This window comes from Palaemon carinicauda, chromosome 2, assembly GCF_036898095.1.
Source record: "Palaemon carinicauda isolate YSFRI2023 chromosome 2, ASM3689809v2, whole genome shotgun sequence".
In the NCBI taxonomy this organism is placed as follows: Eukaryota; Metazoa; Arthropoda; class Malacostraca; order Decapoda; family Palaemonidae; genus Palaemon; species Palaemon carinicauda.
This window is the reverse complement of record NC_090726.1, coordinates 94053923-94078922: the sequence shown is the minus strand read 5'-3', so window position 1 is coordinate 94078922 and position 25000 is coordinate 94053923. Positions and strand designations below refer to the sequence as shown.

At 34.6% G+C, this 25000-nt stretch overlaps 1 protein-coding gene across 2 annotated transcripts in view; it reads right to left on the bottom strand.

The window, feature by feature from the left end:
- LOC137625985 (cell adhesion molecule Dscam2-like) overlaps window positions 1-25000 on the bottom strand; it is a 2034023-nt gene that overhangs the window by 885521 nt on the left and 1123502 nt on the right. For both annotated transcript variants that reach the window (XM_068357069.1, XM_068357078.1), the window contains exon 5: window positions 17179-17325. In XM_068357069.1, coding sequence (XP_068213170.1) covers window positions 17179-17325 — 147 coding nt within the window. The remainder of the gene's footprint in view (window positions 1-17178; window positions 17326-25000) is intronic.

The window sequence follows — 25000 nt, the reverse complement described above, 5'->3', positions numbered from 1 at the left end:
GCTTTTATGTATCACCGATAGTCCAAGGAAATACCTGATGACAGTTTTGAAGTTCGCAAAAACCAGTTGTTCGTAAATCATAGCAAATATAAGTTATCTCTAAAAATTTCTAAATTTCTAGCCGATCTCAATGCAAATGAAAAATAAAGGACTGCCACTTTCGTATTACTTTTGAATTTTTATGTACAACAGTATTGATAAAAAATCTGTCCTTAATATGAATGAAAAATATGGAAAAGTAATTCTGTAACTATAAAACTGACAGGAACTAAATGTTAGCTTAATTGTCAATGATTTCTAGCAGATCTCCTATTCTAAACAATATTACTTCAGAATATATCAAGAAATTACAAATAACAGTAATCATTTCTATAACACTACTCAAAACTTTGGACTTGTAAATTGGGTCCCTTTTAATAATTGTACCAGAATTTTTATTTTCAAAGTTGTATTCTAATCTGCGTTTACGTACACTGTATTACATTCATAACCTTACCGATAAATTTTCTGAGGTTATGAAGAAGTGCCTAATATTAATCAAAATACTAGCAATTCTATATGGTGAAGTTCAATAATAATAAAATTATGGCGAAATTCTTTTTAAGTAATATCAACGCCTATTACGCGCAGGTACAAATAGGTAATATAAAAGAAATTAAATATTTAAAGTAGATATCTTCCCTATTGTCTGAGAGAGACTAACGATAATGGTCTGTATTCTGTCAGCTTACTCCTACATCTAAATCTCTCTTCTTCTCTCGCCCAAGTGTGCACACTAAAGCACTGGAAAGGTTGACCTCAAGAATAAACGAAGGCTGACGTATTCCTCTTGGCTAAGATCAGATTTATCAGGATAGATCCCCTTGAGGAGGAGGGACCTTAAGTATTGGGGCGGCTTAGCTAAAAGGGAAAGAGTAAGATTTGTCTTTTACTCATTCTCATTGGTATGTTTTTATGCTATTTACACATTCTCTTACCATGTGCCTTCCCCCATATTTCGCAGCATTCTATCCTTCGAACACATTTTCTTCTCTTTTAACTCGGGTAATTTCTTCTGCTATTATTTTATTTCTATCACAACCTAGAAGTCTTTCTATATTGAAATATATCGAAGTTTTGCAATAACTTTTCTCCTCAAAATTCCTTCGTTAATATTCATATACTCTTTAATTAAAAGTATATCAAAATGAATTATCCTCGGATCAAGAAGGTAAGCAAAATTGGCATCTATGATATTCTAATCGTTTAAGTCTAAACTAAATGATTCAATGAAGACGTTTACTAATACGAAACTTGTCTTCAAGTTTATTTATGTACGTACAGATTTAACTTCAATATGCTCTTTCAAAATGAAGCAGTGGAAAAATTAAAATATAACTAAAGCATGAATTAGGACAAGCAGTTTCAAAAATTCCATTATCTTTTGTACCCAACATCCACTGTAAAGGCAAATCGAAGAAATCCTTTCTCGGTGTTAACAATGTACAGTATATTTCCTGGAAGATCTGGAGTGCAAGAAATTCGCCAAGGAATCTGGTTATAAAATCCTTCGAGATTTTTACTGCACAAACATATTTCTATGTCTAGTGGAAAGCACATGAGAATAATATTGTGAACCGAGCATAATTGACAATTTACTACATTTGGGAACAGAAACAATTGCATTCGCATAATTTTCAGGTATTTGGCCGTTTTTCATTAACTTACCTGACATTTCTATGTAAAACAATTATCAATCTATGTCGTCAATGTGGAATGGTTCTAACCAATTCTAAGTATTCATTCTTAAAGGCAAACAGACGTTTTTACATAAAATCTAGAATTAAACAAAGATAGAAATGAAAAATATTCAGATATCTCAGTATAAGTTTGACAAGTGTGAAAGATTACAAAGAGTTTACAGGCTTAAAGGCCATTCATGAATGGCAGAAGTAATGGACAACACCCTAGAGACTGACCATATACAGTATACATGTGATCAGCGCCCAAGCTCCCTCTCCACATAAGCTAGGACCAGGTAGGGCCAAGCAATGGCTGTTGATGGCAAACAGGTAGACCTTTAAGCTCCCCCAAAATCCCTATCCTTAGCTCACATGGATGGTAAGGTTGCAACAACCATAGGAAGTAATGAGTTTGAGGGGGACTCGAACCCCAGTCTGGCAATCACCAGGCAGGGATGTTACCAATAGGCCACCACAGCCCTATGATATGAAATCAAGTCCATTTTCGGGCTCATCAATACGTTATTGAAAAAATATGATCGCGTTAACTTTGCCAAGTAATTGCAAATAAACATCGATATCTGTTGCAATTGTGAAAATAGATGGTAAAACTGAACATTTTTAAAAAAGATGAATCGAAAAACTATACCGAAACCAAACAATGCTATATGCATAAAGAAAAAAACAAATTATCCAAATTTACGTAAGTTTTATCATGGCAATGTCAAGGAAAACAAAGACTCAGCTCATGTTTCTGGTTTCGTCAGGATTATTTCAGATTAGATTCATCGAATCCGCGAATCTTCCTTTACCTATAATGCAAACCTTGATCTCCGACACAAATTTCACCGCTGTCTCTTTAAACAAGAAAATCTTAGGACATTATTCCGGTCTTAAGATAGCAGGTAACAAAGACGCATCAACACAAATATATCTCCAAATTCTGGTGAAATTCTGACCGAACTTACGTTTTCCTGGATATTTATATAACATCTAAAAGGCTTTTATCGTTTCCTTTGGGAATCTAAATTCTCCCTTTTTCCCTTTCTGTTTATTTTCTAGACTTTGGTTACGTAAGTAAAAGCAACTGATTTCTCAGTTTTTTTTTTTTTTTTTTTTTTTTAATAAATAGGGGGATATCTACTCCCAAAGAGTTAGGGAATCTGACAATTTTATACAAAATACTATTGATCAAAGGTTTGAAAGCAGCAAAACTTCAAATAGCAATAACAGGATTTGCATATCTTAATTATTAATCTTAAACGTTCATCAAATTCATACTGCTGACACTGTGTTGAAAGGTAACAATAGATAAGGTGAAACGAATCTCGAGTGATTTGTTTGAGTTCAAAAGTCAGTTTGACTTTAGAAACAAACCTCATCTGAACACGTAACCGGCTTCACTGGATCTTCTCGTCCAGGGACTCCTATCAAAAGCCATTTTACTCCTCTTGACCTATGCCCTGAAAAATATGCCTATGTAATTATCTGACTCATAGTTGGCCATAAGAATATAGCAGCTTCATATTGAAATCCACATCCTTCGCAACGCTATAAACTTTTGGCGCAATTGCTCATGCGCTAGTATAGAAAAAAGGGTGTACTGATATGATTGTAGGATGCATATATATATATATATATATATATATTCGTTTATATGTACGTGTGTGTACAAATGGCTGGATAAATAAATTATAAAGACATATCCCCAAGCAATATATGATTCCATGTTTAAATGAATTCCAAATCAAGTACTTTTTTGTTCCTCGATATTTGAATGCATGCACGTCAAAGGTGTTAGTAACAAAGCTATCATTAATAGCAAGTTATTATAAGCATACCAATACCAAACATAGAGTAAATGGATCATTTTTTATGCAGGTACTAATTCCATAATTTAACCAAAATATGTAAAGACGAGTAGGAATCGACTACTATCTACCTTCAATGGTTCCAAGTCTCCTGTCAAGTTTATCTTTATTCTGAAGAAGAGGTTCGAGTCCTTGCTCAAGAGGAGGAGCCTAATTATCAGTAAAGAATTTACACTTCGGTATTTTTCTCAAAGTTAAGTAAATTCAATTATTATTATTATTATTATTATTATTATTATTATTATTATTATTATTATTATTATTATTATTATCATGACTAGCTAAGCTACAACCCTAGTTGTAGAAGCAAGATGCTATAAGCCCCAGGAAATAAATAAACGATATAAGAAGTAATGAAAAATTTAGATAAGATATTTTAAAAAACATTAACAATATTAAAACAGATAAGTAATATATAACTATAAAAAGAATTATGTCAGCCTGTTAAACATAAAAACATTAGCTGCAAGTTTGAACTTTTGAAGTTCTACGGATCCAACTTGGTTACAGCTTGAATAAATCTTCTAAGAATACTGTATACTATTGAGCCTCATGATGGAGGTCTGGCTATTAGGCCCAGTACAGGCTATGATTCATGATGCGCGAATGAAAGCTGAACTGCAACTAGGTTGCATACCAGTGTTCCCAGTGAAGAGGATTGGTTTCGTAACAAAAAACGTAACATCTGGCAACAAAAAAGTAACTTTTCCTGTTAATTAATTTTCTCTCGTGTGCATGTATACATTATATATATATATATATATATATATATATATATATATATATATATATATATATATATATATATATATATATATATGTGTGTGTGTATATATATATATATATATATATATATATATATATATATATACACACATATATATATATATATATATATATATATATATATATATATATATATATATATATATATATATATATATCAGAATTTAGGTAATGGAGAAACTAAAAACATCGCCAATGTATGCATGATTTATATATCTATATCTTACTTTAGGTCTCTGATTTCACCACACTCTTATCCAATGAAGACACATTATATCTGGACTGGAGAGAGGCCATGTGCATATCAGGCACACCTAACCAATGAATTCAAATATTACCTCCAGCTCTAGACCATTGGTCGCCTTCAGCGTCGACTAACCGTCAAAAACTTTAAGGTACAGGAAAGTTTATCGTTTTGATAACGTGATATAAAGCCTAAGTTTCTTATTGTGTTTTTTTCCTTGTTTATTTCCATTGGGACTTTCATTACCTACCTTACGTGCGGTTATTTATGAAAATAAGAATTCTATTTTTCCTTATATGGATAAATTTCAGATGCAAAACGTAACAAAATTGGTCATCTTTTTAATAAAAAGTACAATTATTTTCTCAAAATTTCAATTTCATAAAATTTTCTTTTCTCAGCGTCGTATAAATGTACAACTCAAATTAGAAAGTAACAAAATATTACTTTCGTAACACCTCTGGGAACTTTGTAGGCTGCTAGCGTGGGAAAACAAGTGAGCAGTGTTGCAGTACAGTTTTGCCGCTAGTAAGTTTTTTCAACACCACTACTGCACCACGAGGCTGATACATGAATCATAGTCTATTCTGGGCTTTAAGCCTAGTATACACTATGATTCATGATGTGCGAAGTATTGAGTGGATACCTTGAAAAACGACTTTTTCAACACGAAACCACACAACCAACGTGTTGATGTATCGGCATGATTTCTATGGCAGTGCTCAGTGCTGCGTCAGCGTTCAGCATGGTTAAATTTATACTCTGCTCTCCCGCTCCAATGGCTAACTCGTTATCTCCCATTAAGCAGACAAGGATCAACACTTCATTTTGTTTTAATCATAATATTAGTAATACTTTTTAATGATTATAATTTTATTAATAATAAAAATAACAATAGATTTTCCTGGTAGAGAAAATCATCGACATACATCCTCTCACAGTGAAAGCTGAACTGCAACTGGGCAACTAAAGGTGAAGTATTGCATTACAGTTTGGCTGCTAGTAATTTTTTTCAACATCACTACTGCACCACGAGGCTTATACATGAATCATAGTCTGTACTGGGCCTGAGAATTATTTGCATGCCTAGTAATACAAACAGGATGGAATTGTCCGGGAAGATCTAAATGTAAAGGATTATCAAAATTAGCAAAAATCTTATGCAACATACATAACAAACTAATTGAAAGATGGTGCCAGAGATTAATATCTAGATCAGGAATAAGAAATTTAATAGACCGTAAGTTCCTGTCCAACAAATTAAGATGAGAATCAGCAGCTGTAGACCAGACAGGAGAACAAAACTCGAAACAAGGTAGAAAGAAAGAATTGAAACACTTCTTCAGAATAGATTGATCATCGAAAATCTTAAAAGACTTTCCCAATAAGCCATTTTTTTTTTTTTTTTTGCATTTGAAGAACACACGGACCTACTTTGTTTCTCAAAAGTAAATTTGCTGTTGAGAATCACACCTAAAATTTGGATTTTTGTTAGGATTCAACTTCATGCCCCATAATTTGCACCATGCACTAATTTTAGCCAGATCTGTAATAATTGATTCAGCAAACCCAGATCTACAGTCAGGAAATAGAAATAATGTAAAGAATGTAGCATAATCTGCATATCCAACAAGGTTGTTTTCTAGGCCAAACCACATATAATGTGTATATAGTATGCAAAGTAATTTGCTAAGAACACTACCCTGAGGAACACGGGATATCACATTCCTATACTCACTATGGTCCCCATCAACAACTACTATCTGCGATCTATTACTTAAAAATTCAATAATGAAGCTTGGAAAAGACCCACGAACTCCTAACTGTTTGAGTTTGAAAAAAAGGGCCTCTTAATTAACAAGGTTAAAGGCAGCCCTAAAATTAAGGAAAATCATACGAACTTCCTGACCACAATCAAGAGATTTCTGTACAGCATTGGAGATTGTAAGAAGGGTATCACATGCTCTATGGCCTTCACAAAAATCAAATTTCAAACTAGGGAACAGATCATTACCTTATTAAGACGTTTTGCCAAAATATGTTCTTAAACTTTAGATAATATGTAAGATATGGGAATCGGGCAGTAATCAGTTGGACTTGAGATACCACAAATACATTTACATAGTGGAGTAACATTATCAAATCTCCAACAAGTGCTAACTTGCGCAAAATAACAGATAACTTTAGAACTAGGAAATCTGCAGTCTTTATAAAAAAACTAAGGAAAAATACTATTGGCGTCTACACCTCCATATGCATCAAGGTCCATCAAGATAGCTTTAACTTTACGAGATCAAAAAGCTAAACTAGTGAGTTTAGCCTCAGGGAAAACAGGAACGAGGTCACTTTACAAAATGACCTAAATATCTCGGCATTTTGCAAAAGGGCCAAGATTTTGGTCCATTTACAAAATCATCAGTATCATCGTTGGTAAGGTTACAAAATGTCCGATCAGCAAGTAGGTGAGGTTAGCTACTTGCTGATTGGGCATTTTGTAACCTTACCATCAATGATTCTGATGATTTTGTGAATGGACCAAAATCTTGGCACTTTTGCAAAATGTCGAGATATTTAGGTCATTTTGCAAAGTGACCACGAATTTTATCTTTTTGCATAATGGCCGGGCATTTTGTTAAATGACCAATTTTCCAAGATGACCATAACATATATATATATATATATATATATATATATATATATAGATATATATATATATATATATATATATATATATATATATATATATATATATATATATATATATATATATATATAATCATGTATAACTAACGCTCATGATTTTCAATTATTTCAAATAATCCAAAAATACCTCTTAATATCAAACTCGCTCTGCCTCGGGATCAAACACCCACGGGGAAATTCATTTTTGGTCAGAGCTGGTCAGCTAAGGATTTGAACCCTGACCCTCCAAGAGATAGTCACCTGAGTTTCGACTTGGTCAGGGATCGAATCCTTGGCCGAGCAGAAACTCTGATCAAAGAATTCATTTCTCCTTAAAACTTTAATCCCATAAGCATAATATATATATATATATATATATATACCTATGATATATATATATATATATATATATATATATATATATATATATATATATATATATATATATATATATATATATATATATATATATATCTACAATCTTCGTGACAGACATGACATTTGTGTTATATAGTTAAGGAAACAAGCCTAGATTTTAGACATAGGTGTGACCTAGTGTATAATTACAATTTTTTTTTTTATAAAATGATTCTCCAGGACATATATTTTTAGAATTCACTAAGTGCCACCTTGAGATCCTTGGGGAAAAAATTATATTCTCCTAAAAAGATATTAGTTTTATTATGAGTCGGTTATCAGTAAAAAAGGTAGTTGGAGGCTATTATTCTTCTAATAGCAAAATTGAAAATTTCAAAACCTCAGTATATGTGGATAATTATAGTATACACATAGAAAAAGAGGTTATGCATGTGCAGTGCCTTTCACATATATATTCAGTAATTAAAATCTTCTTCATCATAATCATAATCATCCTCATTTGCATCGTTGTGGTACTATAACTGACTATAGGGCTTTATGGATTTTGGTGTGCTTGCTTGCACAGCTGTCATAAGCACCACAATTACAGTAATATATACTGGACAGGGCACTTACATGGCAGCTGCATCTTTGGCTTGAACATGAGTATGATGATTTGCAGTGGCAAGGAATACTTTGCAGAACAGAAGTTGGTGCAAGGACTGAAGTACCAGAAACAGTATTCAGCATATCATTCTCAATCTTCCAACATTACTAAGTTATATCAGTATCTAGGGGTGCCATCTGATCTGCTGCCCTCCAGATCATAAGTTTAAGACGGGCACGTCTGATGTGTTGAGCTGCAGCATCGTCCGTTGGTGAGAGACTCTTTAACTTGGGCTGTTCTTTCTTCTTGATGAATATTGAATACCTCAGATTTGCAAGAGATGTTGACCCACTTCCTCCATATAAGCTTGATATGAAGCAGATACCTTCTTTTATCCATACTTCCTCTGGAGCCAAGGGATTTGCAAATTCCTTGAGGATTACTTTAGAGTTGAGAACAAAGTTGGTTAGAGTTACTTTTCCTTTACCAAAGGGATATGTAACACTGTCACATCCAGAGAGTGCATGGGTTGCCCAGCAGGTCTAAAGACTTTTCTCTGAGCATCTAAGTTGTTGCCTTAATGTCAATGATCTTTCCGTCCTAATCTTTCATTGTCACATGAGCAAGTGGTTTGGGGATCCAGTGGAAATATAGCAACAAGACAAATATGTCTGCACCATCAGCTAGAACCTGGACATGGCCTTTACTTTAATGTACCTTGAGAAGATAGCTAATAATGGTCATATCTGCCTCCTCATGAGTATAACGTCATCCCACTCAAATCAGACTGAGTGACTAATGACTATGTTCTATGTCACATATGAAAATGATCAGTGATTTCTTATTTTTGTTACTATTCATGATGGCCTCTCTAGCAGGTAGAACAGTGTCACGTCTGATTTCATAGACATGGGGGACAATGCCTTTTGTTGTCTGACATTCATGAGACTTTACCGAGTTCCGGTTGTCACAATCAAATATAATAACAGATTCATATGGCCGGGTGAATGAATCAACAAATCTCTTGACAAAGTTGATCACTGTCACATTCTTGGGCTGCAAAGTGGCATATGTGGCTTCATTCCCATTAATCAACAGGACATCAACTGGAACTTGCAAATCTTCATTGAAAACAGCTAACTTGTGTAGTAAAATAGCTTTCGACCTCTTCCGTAGGTCTCCAAAATCATCAAATAGTGATGATGGTACGGAGGAAACCTCATATTAAAGAGGACACTAAGATGAATGTTTCTGTTCTGTGAAATGACAAGTGGACACGCATACAGTTTTTTCATGTCATAAACATTTGCATCATCTACTTTCACTCTCTTCTTCAAAGACTACATGGTGACAACTTTTTTCATGATATCATTTTGAAAGTTTGGCCAAGTACTCTCCACTAATTCCCTCTCCTATGGCGAGAGCCTCATCCACATTGACCTCACTGTCAGCAACTCTTCCTTTGACAATGCTGTGAAATGGATCATGGGGTAGCAGAGGGTTTGTGTGTTGCTGTATTTCAGCTAAAATTTTGTTCCGATCATGTGTCCAGTTTTTTTTTTTTTTTTTCTTTCTTCCTTGTGTCTACCCTGTATTTGAACAAATTCATCGTAACCATCCTCATTGAACATATTACTCATCTTCAGTGACATGGCATTGCATATATGAGATAACACCCACTCACTCGCCTGTTCAGATGACAGTAATAAACAAGTAAGGGAAAAGTCATTTCAGGGCATACATGTGAAAAAAATCAGTCATATTCACGTTCAGCTCAGATGAACAGGGGTATAATAATTAAAGGTGGGATAAAACAGTCTACCCACAGACGTCCTGTTCTTGAGAATCAAACAATATCCAGCTTTTCCTGAATATCCTCTACAGCTGTTTTTCTTGACATGATAATTGGCTGAAGAATTGCTGTCAAAACAATCCTTGGAATACAAACGTGAATGAAATTAAAATGCCAGGGAAAAGGAACTGGAATTAATGACATGGAAAAGGTAATAGCAATGAACCTAATGCAGAACAAATATCATCAATTAATCCAACAGATGAACATGAGGAGAATGAAGTTATCCTAATCATACCTCTGCCATACTGCACAAATTCCACTGCCATAGAATAGGTTTCCCTCATCCCATTTGGAGTGAACACATTTAAATCTAAGTTATCACACCAAACACTGATCAGTCCATTTCCATCTAAGAGTCCCTGCATTTGGAATTCCTCCACAGGTGAATAAGGCAGCTGACTTTCTGAATCGTCTGACTTCATAACTTGAGCAAAAGTCACTGTCATGAAATTAATATATCAATGATTTCTCTAGATCCAGAAAAATTGTGTATTTTGAGTGCCAACCCGTGTTGTCTTGTTGAATTTACTCGAAACAAGATCTTATTTTGCTTAGGTGGTTGACAGAGATTTTCTTGTTATCTCTCCCTAAATTTAAGTGTTTGACTGGACTGCACAATTGCCTCTTCTTCGGTAAACTGCTTTAGCTTGCATGACTCTATTTTTGGAGGGGACCTGGCATGGATTTCCTCAGAAATTTAGCTTGTCACCTCTGACACAAGATCCTCATCATTTGTCTCAGCTAATTTCAAACATTCTGGCAAATGCTTCAGAAAACAAAGCATACTTTTACTTTTACTTGTAGCCAAATAAGACTTTTACCAAAAATTTTGCCCAATATATGCATAAGTGTAGCTCTTTCTTTTCGATTAGGGCAGGATTCATCACCCTTAGACATTTTAGCAACAGCAAAAGTTGAGACTTTATACTGGGAAGTTAATGACAGAAAATCCAAGTACTCTTGATACAAGTCATGTATTTCTATGGAATTCCATATTCTGGAAGGATCATCTCTTATCTTCTCAACTATACGGTTAAATCCAAGATCAGCTGGGCTTATTTCCTCAAATTGCTCTGATGAACGTGATGCAACAGAAATATTATGATTTGAGGTAAACTTCTTGAAACAGTCCTCATTGTACTGGACATCTGCTGCATACAAATCAGATATTCTCACTGACACTTCTTTCACTTCTAAATCACCCCATTTTAAAATATTTCTAGAAGTCTCACTTTAATTTCCTTGGTTTGACATTGAATCACCTTCCTCCACTAATCTGGATGCCTTTGATCTTTTGGTAAACTCTCACAATCACAGATAAGGCAATGTGATCTATACTGGAATAACCTGAATTCCGATCGTCTTCTCTTAGGTTTTCCCTCACGTGGGTCACTTGATCCCAACAGTTTCAACTTTTAGATGGTATGTGAAAACACACGATAAAGGATCTCTCTTTGCCCTCCATGTTTGTTTTTATAAGAGGCCCTTGCAAAACAAAACATTAATAACTGCATTCTATTAGTGAAACTGTGTGTTCATTTTGGACCACATTTTTACTTCTATTACCATTATATGATTAACATATATATGTATATATATATATATATATATATATATATATATATATATATATATATATATATATATATATATATATGAATTTGGACCACTTTTATTTTTATCATGTTTTAATAAACATCACAAACAGCAGATTAATTAATTTCAAGTGCATCGATATGATTTGGCGATGTCACAGTTGCCATCTTAATTTAATTGAAAAAAAATAATTCCCCATAGCAGATAACGTGGCACTCACCTGATCCTCAATATATAGACCCTCAACAATCATTTTATGTAAAAGAAAAAAAAATTAAAAATACCTAAGTCACACCTATGCTAGGTTTCCCCTTGACTAATGCAAGAAACTCCAATCATAGACCTCTTGGAATGTTACAACCATTGGGGATCTTACCTGTCCAGCCATCCAGTACCAAAATACTTCTCTTGAGGTCTCTAACACTCAGACAAGTTTGATAACACCAGTATCACTTACCAAATTCAGCAATCCCTACAGCGAGTCAGGGAGATTTCAAGATTAGTCCTAATGCCAAGACCGATGACAGCTGGGACATCATATATGGAGCACCGCCAGAGAATCAGAGCATTAGCTCAAAGGAGAAGGATGATGCAGATTCATTCTTCATGAGTGGTGAACAAAAGTAGGATGATCCAGCTTCGTTTTACAAGACTGGTGGACAAAGGAACAGGATGCTTCAGTTTAGTCCTACATGACTGGTGGACAAAGAAGTGGGATGGTCCGGCTTTGTTTAAGACTGGTGTCAAAAGGAGCAGGATGGTCCTCTTTCGTTCTTTAAGACTCGTGGATGAAGGACCAGGATGGTCCAGCTTCATTATTTAAGACTAGTGGATAAAGGAGCCAGATGGTCCAGTTTCGTTCTTTATGACTGGTGGACTAAGGAGCAGGATAGTCCAGTTTCATTCTTCAAGACAAGTGGACAAAAGTCCAGCATCGTTATTCGAAATTGGTTGACAAAGGAGCAGGATGGTCCAGTTTTCTTCAAGACTGGTGGATAAAGGGACAGGATGGTCCAGCCTTGGTCTTCAAGATTGGCAGACAAATGAGCGGAATGTTCCAGTTTAGTTCTTCAAGACTGGTAGACATAAAAGAAGGATGGTCCAGTTTTATTCTTCAAGACTAGTGGACGAAGGCACGGGATGGTCCAGTTTAGTTCTTCAAGGCTGATGGATAAATGAGGTGGATGGTGAAGCTTCGTTTTTCAAGATTGGTGGACAAAGGCACAGGATGGTCCAGTTTAGTTCTTTAAGGCTGATGGATAAATGAGATGGATGGTCCAGCTTCGTTGTGCAAGATTGGTGCACAAAGGAGCAGAATGGTCCAGTCTCATTCTTCAAGACTGGTGGATAAAGGAGCAGGGTGGTCCAGCTTTGTTCTTCACAACTGTTGGACAAAGAAGCAAGTTGGCCTAACTTTGTTTTTCAAGACTGGTGTTCAAAGGAGCAGAGTGGTCCAGCTTCATTCTTCAAGGCTGGCAGACAAAGGAACAGGATGGTCGTTTCAATACAAAGGAGCAAAATGGTACAATTTAGTTCTTGAAGGCTGGTGGATAAAAGAGCAGGACGGTCCTGCTTCATACTTCACAAATGGTGGAGAAAGGACCAGGATGGTCAAATTTAGTTCTAGAAGGCTGGTGGATAAAGGAGTAGGATGGTCCAGCTTCATTCTTCACAACTGGTGGACACAGAAGCAGGATGATCCAATTTTGTTCAAGGCTGGTGGGTAAAAGGTCAGAAAGGTCTAGCCTCGTTCTTCAAGACAGGTGGACAAAGGAGCAGGATGGTACAGTTTAGTTCTTCAAGACTAATAGACAAAGGAGAAGAATGGTCCAGCTTTGTTCTTCAAGACTGGTGGAAAAAGGGGGAGAATGGTTCTATTTTGTTCTTAAAGACTGATTGATGAAAAAGCAAGATGGTCCAGCTTCATTCTTCACAACTGGTGGACAAAGGAACAGGATGGTCCAGCTTTGTTCTTCACGATTGGTGGACAAGGGAGCAATGGTCCAGTTTCATTCTTTAAGACTGGTGTGCAAGTTAGCATAATAGTCCAGTTTCATTCTCTAAGACTGGTGGACAACGGAGTACTATGGTTTAGTTTCGTTCTTCAAGGCTGGTGGATAAACTAGCATGATGGTTCAGCTTTCATTCTTTACAACTGGTGGACAAAGGAGCAGGATGATCTAGTTTAGTTCTTCTTGAATGGTAGATGAAGAAGCAGGATAGTAAAGTTTCATTCTTCAAGGCCGGATGACAAAGGAATGGGATGGTCTAGCTTTGTTCTTCAAGACTAGTGGAAAAAGGAGCAGGATGGTCCTGTTTTGTTCTTCAAAACTGGTGGATGAAAGAGCAGGATGGTCTAGCTTCGTTCTTCAAGACTGGTGGGTATAGGAGCAGGATGGTCCAGTTTTGTTCTTCATGACTCGTGGACAAAGGATTAGGATGATCCTGTTTCATTCTTCAAGACTGCTGGACAAAAGAACAGGACGATCCAGCATCATTATTCAAGATTGGTGGACAAAGGAGCAGTATGATTAAGTTTTGTTCAAGAGTGGTGGATAAAGGAGCAGGATGGTCCAGGTTCGTTTTTAAGACTAGCAGACAAAGCAGAAACCTGCTTCAGTTTAGTTCTTCAAGACTGGTAGACAAAAGAGCAGGATGGTCCAGTTTCCTTCTTCAAGACTGTTTGACAAAAGAGCAGAATGGGCCAGTTTCATTCTTCAAGACTGGTGGATAAAGGAGCAGGTTGGTCCAGCTTCCTTCTTCACAACTAGTGGACAAAGGAGCAGAAGGGTCAAGTTTAGTCCTTCAAGACTGGCCTAATTTTGTTTTTCAAAACTGGTGGTCAAAGGAGAAGGATGGTCCAACTTCTTTCTTCAAGACTGGCAGACAAATGAGCAGGATGGTCGTTCCATTCTTCAAGACTGCTACACAATGGACCAAAATGGTCCAGTTTAGTTCTTGAAGGCTGGTGGATAAAGGTGCAGGACGGTCCAGCTTCATTCTTCACAACTAGTGGACAAAGTAGCAGGATGGTCCCATTTAGTTCTTGAAGGCTGGTGGATAAAGGAGCAGGATGGTCCAGCTTCATTATTCAAGACTGGTGGACAAAGAAGCAGGATGATCCAGTTTTGTTCAAGACTAGTGGATAAAGGGGCAGGATGGTCCTGCCTCGTTCTTCAAGACTGGTGAACAAAGGAGCAGGATGGTCCAGTTTTGTTCTTCAAGACTGGTGGACAAAGAAGCAGGATGGTCCAGCTTCGTTATCAAGACTGGTGGACAAAGAAGCAGGATGATCCAGTTTAGTTCTTCAAGATTGATGGACAATGAGCGGGATGGTCCAGCTTTGTTCTTCAAGACTGGTGGACAAGGAGCAGGATGGTCCTGTTTCGTTTCTCAAGACTGGTGGATGAAGAAGCAGGTTAGTCCAGCTACGTTCTTCACAACTAGTGGACAAAGGTGCAGGATGGTCCAGCTTTGTTATTCACAACTCATGGACAAAGGAGCAATAGTCCAATTTCCTTCTTCAAAACTGGTGGAAAAGGTAGCAGGATGGTCCACTTTTGTTATTTAAGACTGGTGGACAAAGGACCACAATGGTCCAGTTTCGTTTTTCAAGGCTGGTGGATAAACTAGCAGGGTGGGGCAGTGTGACGTGTGTTATCTCAATTCGATATCGTTTTATTCATAAATGCTGCACTTGTTATTGATCACTGTGTTAGAGTTCCGATCACATGACTTTGTGTTTCTAGCCTAAGTACATGATTTGTAGAAGGAATCGCCGATCGTAATTGAATGGTTTAAGTGTATAATGGATTTCGCGCTTGATGACTGTTAATTCATTATCCTTTTTCCAAGGACCGAGAGAGAACGTTTTTTGAAGTTTTCCGCAGTCATTTCATTTACTTGTCCTCCGTTGTGCTCTTTTTTCATATCATGTGTGAGTAAGTATTTTTGTAATATTAGTTTGTTGATAATTAGTGTCTTAATGACGACTGGTAACCTTAACCTTCTTGCTTAATAATGAGTCATTTTTTGTGCTGCCTATGAGTCCTTAAATAAGGGCCGACTTATGTGTATATATATATATATATATATATATATATATATATATATATATATATATATATATATATACACCCTGTATATATATATATATATATATATATATATATATATATATATATATATATATATATATAGAGAGAGAGAGAGAGAGAGAGAGAGAGAGAGAGAGAGAGAGAGAGAGAAATGTATATATATGGGGTATGTGCATGTATGCATATGTGTTTACTTAGTATTCAAACATGCGGATAGTTACATATACATATGCCCAAATCATATCATCAAAATTCGGATATCTGTGTTATATTAGCAGCAACAGATCGACCCACTAGTCATGAAGGTTTAGTGGGAAGAATTATTGCCATACATCATATTGAAACCCTTTCTATTACTCTATAAATCAACGATAAGCTCCAATAACTCAGGGTGGCAAGAACATATTCTCTCTCTCTCTCTCTCTCTCTCTCTCTCTCTCTCTCTCTCTCTCTCTCTCTCTCTCTCTCTCTCTCTCTCTCCTTGTACATATAAGTATGCATAATTCCGGTTTATACTGATGTCATTAATAAGCATAAACATGGCCACTTTATCTAAGTTACACGAAGAGCCATAAAATCGTAATAATACATGTGCATCAACGATAAATATCTTACATGTCCAAGATAGGAATAAAATAAACAATTATTATTATTATTATTATTATTATTATTATTATTATTATTATTATTATTATTATTATTCAAGATATAACATTAGTTAGGAAAGCAAGGTGCTATAAGCCCAATGGCCCCAACAGGAATAATAGCCCAATGAGGAAAGGAAATAAATGAACTACAAGATAAGTAATAAATAATCAAAATGAAATATTATGAGGCCATGGTACAGACGCTATGCTCTACCCAGGACTAGTTAACAATGGTTTGATTTTGGAGTGTCTTTCTCCCATAAGAGCTGCTTACTATGGCTAAAGAGTATCTTCTACCAATAACGAGAGGAAAGTAGCCACTGAACTATAACATTGCTGTTATTAACCCCTTGAGTGAAGAAAAATTGTTTGTTAACCTCGGTGATGTCAGGTGTATGAGGACAGAGGAGAATGCGGAACGAATAGGCCAGACTACTCTGTGTATGTGTATGCAAGGAAAAAGTAAGCCGTAACCAGAGTAGTACTGCCTTGCCAGTCTAAAGATCTAATGACTCTAGCGATAGTATCTCAACGGGAGGCTCGTACCCTGGCCAACCTACTACTTCAAAATTGATATTGACGGGATAGGAGGTAAATAACGGAAACTTTCTATCCAGAACTTTGTATTACTTTAAGCCATTTCAACGAAATCTTTAAACAGTGAAATACATATACAACTGGAATGGATGTAAATATTTACAGCGTACTGGCTTACCATGGACTATGATCCGAGCAGTGTTGGAAGTAGCAGTGGCAGCGGTCAGGGTGTGAAGGACCCGGCATTTGTATGTGGCGTAGGAATCAGCTGCTTCGACGTCGTGCACTAACAAGCGGCCATCCATCAACGACTGGTATTTCCCATCTGTGAAGAAAGATGCATCATCAAAGCTTCCGTTACAAATAACGGTATGGAAATGTTCCATAGAATTGTCGGTCTTAATGTTGAAAGGACATAATTCCTTTTTAAATTTCTAAATGGTTACCCAATTTATTTGCCAACCTAAAAGTATAAAAATTTCAAGTTCTCTTACATGTCATGGTAAATAAATGATTATACTACTTAATTTTCATTGCAATGTAGAATATTCAGAGAAACGGTATTGACATTTGTACATAAAACCACACTTTTTCCTAATAATTTTATATGTCCTTAAGATTGATAGTTTCTTCTTCTACTATAAACCATTTTTTCCGGCGTCAATGACCTCAGATGTGAGGATGCCTGAAAACTTTAAATCAATCAATCAATTTTATTTGAAATTGCATATGAGAACGTAGAGAAAGCTTAGTCATGCCGCCCTTTAACTTGAATTATAGAAAAGGTCAGCATCAACCTATCCACCTTTGCCTAAAATAGATATTAAATTCATACAAATTTTGGCCTCTGGTACCCAATTAAATGAAATCTTTTCATTGAATGGTTTCTTCCATGAGAGAGTATGGAATGCAGAATACGGCAAAATAAATTTTCCTTTTATACTAATACATTCAAAACAAGTAGAGATCTCAGTCTTTTATTTAATAGTCCATATTAACTAGAGATAAAAAAAAAATCCATTTTACGGCAAAAGTATAATAGGCTATTTGAATCATGAAACCTACGATAGCTAATAAGATATAGATATCGGGGGAATGAAGTACCTTCAAATGAGAAAAAATAAATCAAAATCATGGTATTGATTCTCCAATATACAGTATATGAACGAATGAGATGAGAAAGTCTTATCAATGAAGTTTGTTGTTGAGTGAATACCTTGTACTCTGTGTATTCCCACCTTTCATTTCATAATACCGTGAAAAGCATATTATATATGTTAGGCATCTAGACCATTTCTAAAACACCCTTTACAAAACATAATATTTCCTACAAAATAAATCTTCAATGAATAACGGATGAAATACAGCAAAACGTAATATCCTTTAAAAGAAAACGGATCTTTTTTGCCATGAATATAATGAAGAGACATTTCTTTCCCAATGAGAATATGGAATGCCTCTCAAGGAAAAAAACAAAAATTTTCTTGTGCAAAAATTCCTTAAGTAAAATAAATTTCAATCCAATGCCCTTTGTCAAAATCAGTTATGCGTTTTACGGCATTAATATTTGCACACATGTATACGTTTAAAAATATACAATATTTAGCACTGTGTTATGCCTTTAGGCGATACTTATTCAGGATGGGTATATTTTGATGGTGAAAAATAACTAACAAACGCCACCCTCCCCCCTAAACCATTTGTCATAAAAGAAACTTAAAACTACAAATCTTCCCTTTCAAAAGAAATGCCGAAGCTATTTAACACTAGTGTAAGACATCAAAGTTGCGAAATTCCTTTGGTTTAAAGGCTTCAAGTAAAAAAACCTCCTCGTTTTTTAGGTAAACAAACTATCAACTTTATCACATAAAAGAATAAGGAACTCGAGCAGGATATGAAAATATTGTTTACAACAGTATCAGAGAACTCAGGACATCGCCTTGCAGTTGATTTTCGTTTAAGCTATCCGTATACCAACATAGGCTCTTGCTCGCAAAAAACAACCGTCCTTCTGTTCAATCTCTTCTAACTTTTACATTATAATGTTACTACGGCGTATTCTCCTAGTTGTACTTGGACACTGAACCAGTGAACCCAGGGCTGTGGTGTAGGGCCCAAATTCATTAATCGAATCCTACCTCAAATTCTGACATGTGACAAAATTAGGGAAATCAGCTGTAAGTAAATAGTATTTCCCCTATTATAACTATTTATGTATAACTGGACAATTATACCTAGCATAAAATGCTTAATACAACACGGATAAAGTCTTCCATTTGTTCCTAAAAGAAAATCATTAGGACAATTATTTCACAGAAAATTCCAAAACGGCATTTATGCAGCTAAGAACACCGAAAATAATAAAATATTTCTTGAACTCTAAAACTAAGCGCGATTACTAACCCCGCCCTTTGTGAACCTTGTCCTATCATTCTTATTCTATGTACAAGAATATTCTATCCCACTAGGAATTAAGAATTTAATCCTCAATATTTTTGTAATTCATCCATTTAGTCAGTTGCGAGATATAATGGAAAAAAACACAGATATTATGAAAACGACAATGCAAATAACGACAGTACAAAATAATAGTTTTCAAATATTTTTCCAACGTAGATACCACCATAATTGTTTACCACGAATTTAGTAAATCAGCAGCGGATCCAGAAAAAAAAATTATAGGGTGGCGGCAGCAATTTTCATAGAATAAATACACACACACACACACACACACATATATATATATATATATATATATATATATACATATATATATATATATATATACATACATACATATATATATATATATATATATATTTATTTATATATATGTACATATATATAGATATACATATGTATATATATATGAATATGTATATGTATGTGTGTATATATATATATATATATATATATATATATATATATATATATATATATATAATTACCCTAGTTGGAAAACCAAGACACTATAAGCCCAAGGGCTGCAACAGGGATAAATAGCCCAGTGAGGAAAGGAAGCAAGGAAATAATTAAGCTACAAGATAAGTAATAAACAATCAAAATAAATTATTTCAAGAACAGTAATAACATAAAATAGGATCTTTCATATATAAACTATAAAAACTTAAAAAATAAATAAGAGGAAGTAAAATAAGATAGAACAGGGTGCCCGAGTGTACCCTCAAGTAAGAGAGCTCTAATCCAAGGCAGTGGTAGGCTATGGCACAGAGGCTATGGCACTACCCAAGACTAGAGACCAATGGTTTGATTTTGGAAGGTCCTTCTCCTAAAAGTGCTACTTACCATGACTGAAGAGTTTCTTCTACCCTTACCAGGAAGAAAGTAGCCACTGAGCAATTACATTGTAGTAGTTAACTCCTTGAGCAAAAAAACAAAAAAATTATTATTTCAATGTTGTCAGGGGTATGAGGGTAGAGAAGAATGTGGAAAGAATAGGCCAGACTATTCTATGTATGTGTAGGCAATGACAAAAGAAGCCGTAACCAGAGAGAGGGATCCAATGTAGTAATGTCTGGCCAGTCAAAGGACCCAATAACTCTCTAGCGGTAGTATCTCAACTATTTATAAATAAATGAAGAAATAAATATATATATATATATATATATATATATATATATATATATATATATATATATATATATATATTCAAATAAGCCATATATATTTTTGATACATTAATGTCTGGATTCTGATCACGAGGTCGTTAAGAGAATCCAGACATTAATGTATCAAAAATATATATGGCTTATTTGAATATGAAAAACACGTCTAAATGTGCAAAATTTATCATATATGTATGTATGTATATATATATATATATATATATATATATATATATATATATATATATATATATATACACTAGATAAAATATATCCTACAATACTCAAGTGTTCAGAATACTAACCAGCTCAATAAATGCTAATAACCTCGGTCAACGAAGTTGGAGAAGGTTATGTTTTCGCCCCTGTTTGTCCGTTTGATTGTGAACAACTTCCTGACCACAATTTTAATCACGGCGTAGTGAAACTTTCAAGGATTAATTTTTATGTTGAGACGTGGAACTGATTTAATTTTGAATGTCCTAGGTTCAAGGCCAAGGTCAAGGTCGAGCAATAGGTCGACCAAAATTTATTCTGGGAATGGCAATCTGGTTTCAAGAAATAAGCAGCCGTGATGGAGATCTGTACTCTTAGAGTGCTTTTCTACTTCTAGAAAGAAATAATACGAATTGTTAGTTCTAATTGCTACGGTAGCAATAAATCTTTTGTAAACTACATTGATATTCGGACTTGAATTGTTAAATTTGTCCTTTCTATGAAAAGTCATGAGACAAGTATGACTGAAACTCATGAAATAGCTCATTCGTGCAGAAAAACTTTTCCTTTTTGTGGAAAAAATAGAATATTGTTTTAAAAGCATAAAGTTTCTGATTTTTATTGGAAATATTCGATAAAACATAATTTCAGATGCACGAAAATTCACGAAATATCATTCCTTGGGGCTGCAAGGGTTCCCAAACTATGGGTCGCGACCCATTTAGGGGTTGCAGAAAGATTTATTTGTGTCGCAAGAAGACAAGGCGATTGTAGGTAGGCTATGGTATCTCATTTATCAATTTCACATTAGTATTTATTTTAAGTGAACATAAAAAGACCAGATTTATCACTTAAGTATAATGAAAAAAAAAAAAACTTTTATCAACTGCTCAATTTCATAACCAAACTACAAATTTAATTTAAATTTATCTAGAAAAAATAAAAGGTTTAAGAGAGAACGTTTTATATTTTATATCGCCAAAATACAAGTCGATTTGGAAAATAATAATCGTTTTATGTAGTGGATTTTCAAATATCATGATACCAAATTTCACATACTCGAATATCGAAGAAACATTTTTCGTAATGCATCTATATTAATGCTGCAAAATGTAAAGGTCTATGTTTGTTTAAGGCAGTTTCTTAATTTCTTCATGTACAAAAGGAGAAAACAAAGAAAAAAGATTGAACACTTCTGTACCTCATGAAATGTCGTTACTTGTTATGACAATACTAGGTCTTTTATCGAAAACAGATTCGTGGTACCCTGATTCCCTTCTTTTCTCTTCTCTGTTGATCGTAGAGTACGTGAGAAGCATACATGCTGTTTTGATTTTGTCGCAGGTTTTATATTTTACTCCACAACACAAAACAAATCTATGGTATGCTTATATTGCTTTTTCACTTATTAGATTAAAGGCTCAAACACAAATTTGTTGTTATTGCTAGACAAAATAAAGACATGCTTTGAGAAGGTTGAGAGAATTTCACTACTTAAAGAGGTTAAACACTAAAATGTTTCCTGAACTGAAAGAGTCAGGAGAAGAAAATGAGTAAAGGTGTGATTGATTTGAAAGCAATAATAGTTAATCCTCTTTTAAGTCTTCTTGATCACTTAAAAAATACTTTTTAGAAGAGTTGACTCTAGAATAGTAAAGTACGATTGCCATTCACTGCACCTGGAAATCCTTTATCATCAGACCTCAATAAAGTATTACTAGATTATTTTGTGATAGAACGTTCTTATGCTTGAAGTTTGAATCGAAATAATTCAACGAGTTCATAGCATCAATATACGAGTAATATCATATATTTTCAAAAGGATTAATGTTAAAAGAAGAAAAGACTTTACTGTACTTATAATTGATTAATAAAAAAGAAAAAAAAAGAAAATAAACTATCTTAAGTGTAATCTATGCGCATACACACAAATATAATGTATATGTACATTGTACATAACAGACATCATATGTATATATACGCAACACACAAACACACCCCTGCACACAAACACACCACTATATATATATATATATATATATATATATATATATATATATATATATATATATATATATATATACACACACACACACACACACACACACACACATATATATATATATATATATATATATATATATATATATATATATATATATATATATATATATATATATATATATATGAACTGATCATAGTCAAGTTGGCCGTTACTGGTCGGGATAAGTGTAGTGTCAACAGATTTTTCCTCTTTGTTAGAGGAAGGATGGTTACGCTGTGGTTTGGTTGGCACTACAAAAATTACGGTTACAGGTTAGCTTGGGCTTGGCGTCACCAAACCCTCTCCCGATTGGTTGTTATGAGACTTTCGGGTCAAAACAACCAATCATTGATCAGGCATCGCGATGCCCCTCTATGGGCGCTGGGAAACAGCCCATAGGAGACAGCAGTGTTGCCAAATTATCAAAAATTTCTGGATATCTTCTGAAATTTGCAACTATTGTCAGAATTTAAGAAATCAAGCCAGAATATTTTGAAATTTGTAATGATTTGTCAGTTATTTCCCAAAATGTTATAAGTATATACAGAAATCTGGGAAACAAATATAAATCATAAACTAAACATTTCTACGGAAATGGAATGAAGAGAGAGAGAGAGAGAGAGAGAGAGAGAGAGAGAGAGAGAGAGAGAGAGAGAGAGAGAGAGAGAGAGAGATTGCCTGTTCCAACTCCCAACACGTTTCAGACGTCACATGGTCGTAGGAAACGGAGAGAGATTATGTTCTAAACCGTTTCAAACATGTAGGCAACACGTATGTTTTCTATATAGATTTCAGTGGCACAATATCGGTCCGACTGTTCGAAAGGTACCCATATTGACCGTCACTTTTGCCATGTTCACTCCGATTTGAACTTCAGTGTTCTAAGTTTGTTGGCTTGTCGCCTAATTAACTACCTTTCGGTAGGATTCTGTCATTCTGATGTGATTTCATACATAACTACACTTGATTAAATCTGTTATTCACCATTTAGAAGAAATATTGAGTTATTTGTTGAAATCAGTCCAGAGACAACTTTGTGTGTAGGCCTAGGCATAGCCCATTTTTTTGTTTTGTTTTAGTGAAGACCACGGTTTCATGATATATATATATATATATATATATATATATATATATATATATATATATATATATATATATATATATATATATATATATATATATATATATATATATATATATATATATATATTCAGTCAAATAAATTACAATTCATTTAATATGTCAAAGGAAATTGCCAATAATTTACATATTTTTGTTTGTAGTGTGTTATTAATGTTGTAGTTTTTTCTATCTCATGAAAGTTCTAAATTGATGCTTAGGCCTAAGTATTATTGAATTTTTCTTTAAATTCATATAAGCAAAGAAATAAATAGTTAATCACTCTTAATATACAATTGATTTTTTTTCTTATTTCCTTTTGTATAATCAATTCATGATAACAAATAGAGTTGTCAGAAATTTTTGGAAATACCCAGAAATTTTGTTGCAAATTCCTCAGAAATTATTCAGTGACCATCTGGCAACACTGGGAGACAGTCTAGTTTCGGAGGCCTAACGAGTGTGTCACGAGAGGAATGGCAGGTGCCAACCTGGGTGTCGAACCGAGTACCATTTTTCTGAGGGCTTTTTCTTAGTAACGTAACGTAATCATAGTTAAGGGCGCCCTAGTAAACTTAAGAGAATATAGTCTGTGTAAAATGATCAACTCGGCTATTATTTGTGCATGAATTCCCCCTCTATTCGTGTTTTCCCAAATTGATTGAACCCCAATACGACCCAGATCGGGTCATATATATATGTACTGTATGGATTATGGCTGGATGGTATAGTATGTGTAAAGGTCGCAAAATGTTTTAAAGGTCACCAGATAAAGAAGTTTGGGAAGCCCTGCCCGGTGACGGTTTAGGCGAGGCAGGTAAACAAACAATAACCAATTCATTTCAATCGTGTTTAAGACTTGTACAGTGCAACGTACCAATATTAGGCTACTCACTCTAGTCTTATAAAACATAGTATAATTGTTCAAGAACTAAAAGTACCTTGCCATAGGTCTTCAACGTTTACTAAACCCGGTAATGGTATATATAGTCTTA